Source organism: Camellia sinensis, chromosome 6 (assembly GCF_055761805.1).
Source record: "Camellia sinensis isolate YWXY chromosome 6, ASM5576180v1, whole genome shotgun sequence".
NCBI classification, from domain to species: Eukaryota; Viridiplantae; Streptophyta; class Magnoliopsida; order Ericales; family Theaceae; genus Camellia; species Camellia sinensis.
The window spans coordinates 157,123,049-157,125,165 of NC_138966.1; the positions used below are offsets into that span (position 1 = coordinate 157,123,049).

General features: G+C 43.2%; 1 protein-coding gene across 1 annotated transcript; it reads left to right on the forward strand.

The window, feature by feature from the left end:
* Positions 1 to 308: 308 nt before the first annotated feature.
* On the forward strand, positions 309 to 2,117 carry LOC114288708 (anthocyanidin 3-O-glucosyltransferase 5). The gene has a single exon (XM_082872810.1). It carries the CDS (start codon positions 421 to 423, stop codon positions 1,846 to 1,848), a length of 1,428 nt encoding a protein of 475 aa, XP_082728936.1. The 5' UTR covers positions 309 to 420; the 3' UTR covers positions 1,849 to 2,117.

Here is a 2,117-nt window from a genome sequence, read left to right on the forward strand (position 1 = left end):
TTTTGACTTTAGAATAACAAAATTGCCTTTAGTATAAAATGATCCTTTCTTGACTTTGTATTTGTATATGGGGTAGTTTGATATTTTTGTAATTGTTTTTGCCTTTTTATGATTTTATAGTCTCTTTTTTTTTTAATTTTTTTTAATTTTTTTGTCTTTTGTTATTATATAACTTAGCAAGAAAGTCGCACCAAGGCTTAACGATAGATGAATAGATGAATGATATTGAAATTTGATTTAAAGAATATGAGTTGACTTTTATAATTAAAAATAAAAATGTTAATAGAAGTTGAAGAGTAGTATTTACAATTTGCCCATTTTGAAAAGAATCATATTAACATTAACACCTCTTCCCCTCTTCTTCAGTGCCTTCACATCTTATGCTTTTTCTCTCTTCATTCTTTGTCTTCCCTCAAATCCATGGATAGCTCAAACTCAAAGCCTCACGTCGCACTCGTCTCTAGTCCCGGAATCGGCCACCTCATCCCAGTCCTCGAGCTCCGCAAGCGCCTCGTCGCCAACCACGGTTTCCACGTCACAGTCTTCTCTGTCACCACCACCACCGCACCACCACCACCACCACCACCAAAACCCAAAACAGCCACCACCACCACCACTTTGGATCTCGTCGACATATTTGAACTGCATGTAGACATCTCGGGTCTAGTCAACCCGAATGCGCCATTCGTGGAACGTGTCGGTGTCACCATGCGTGAGTCCCTCCCGATCCTCCGACAAGCCATATCGGGCATGGATCCTCGTCCGACCACTCTCGTGGTCGACATTTTTGGAACAGATGCCATGAAGATTGCCGATGAGTTTGACATGTCCAAGTATGTATTCATCACAACTTCAGCTTGGGTGTTTGCTTTTTGCGTTTTTGTTCCGACATTGGATGAGGAAGTGGAGGGTGAGTACGTTGACCTTCAAGAACCCGTGAAAATCCCGGGTTGTAATCCGGTTCGGGTTGAAGACTTAGTTGACCCGATGTTGGATAGGAGGAGTCAGCAGTACTTTGAGTTCCTACGTACGTGCAAAGGATACTTGTCGTTTGATGGTGTTTTGGTTAACACGTGGGAAGATCTGGAGCGGCCAACCCTTAAAGCATTTAGAGAGAATGGAATCTTAAAACAGGTTCTTAAGGCTCCGATTTACCCAATCGGGCCGTTGGTAAAACGGGTCGGATCATCCGGGTCGAGGTCTGAGTTGTTGGACTGGTTGGATTTGCAACCTTGTCAGTCGGTGTTGTATGTTTCGTTTGGGAGTGCAGGAACGGTGTCAGCTAAGCAAATAACCGAGCTGGCTTGGGGGTTGGAGCTGAGCCAACAGAGATTTATTTGGGTGCTACGCCCTCCCATGGAGAAGGGTGGACCGCACGATCTCAACGATTGTGATGATGTAGCAAATTACTTACCTGATGGATTCCTCTCCAGGACTCATAAATTGGGGCTCGTGGTCCCGACGTGGGCCCCACAGGAAGAAATCCTGGGCCATCGATCGGTTGGAGGGTTTTTATCGCACGGTGGTTGGAATTCCAGCTTAGAGAGCATTTTGAGTGGGGTGCCAATGATCATGTGGCCATTGTATGCAGAGCAAAAAATGAATGCTGCAATGGTGGTGGAAGAGCTTGAAGTGGGTGTGAGGGTGGTGCAATTGAGTGAAGTGGTGGAGAGAGAAGAGATAGCAAAGTTTGTGAGAATGGTGATTGAGGGCAGAGAAGGGAAAGCAATGAGGACTAGAGTCAAAGAACTTCAGTGTAGTGGTGAGAGAGCTTTGATTGAGAATGGATCTTCTTATGAGTCAATGTGTGAGCTGGCTAGGGACTTTGAGATGAAGCTTAAGTACTAAAAGGAAAAATAACATTATAAATAATTTTGAAGTTGTGACTTATTGATCAATTAGCTGATCAATCGGTCATAATTTTGGCATAATTTTTGTGACTCCTATACTTATTGTATTGTGTGTACTGGCTTTCCTTCTATTAGTAATGTCATTATGAATAATGTTGTGATGATGAGTGGCGGAGTTGGTCCATTGGTGTATGTGCACTCTCAACAAATGATTTGTCGCCTTCCCCTTAAATATATAGTACATGCTGTGTGATGTTCTTTGAACTA

Excerpts from the sequence above, each read along its gene's own strand:
- LOC114288708 (XM_082872810.1), top strand. The coding sequence starts at position 421 with ATGGATAGCTCAAACTCAAAGCCTCACGTCGCACTCGTCTCTAGTCCC.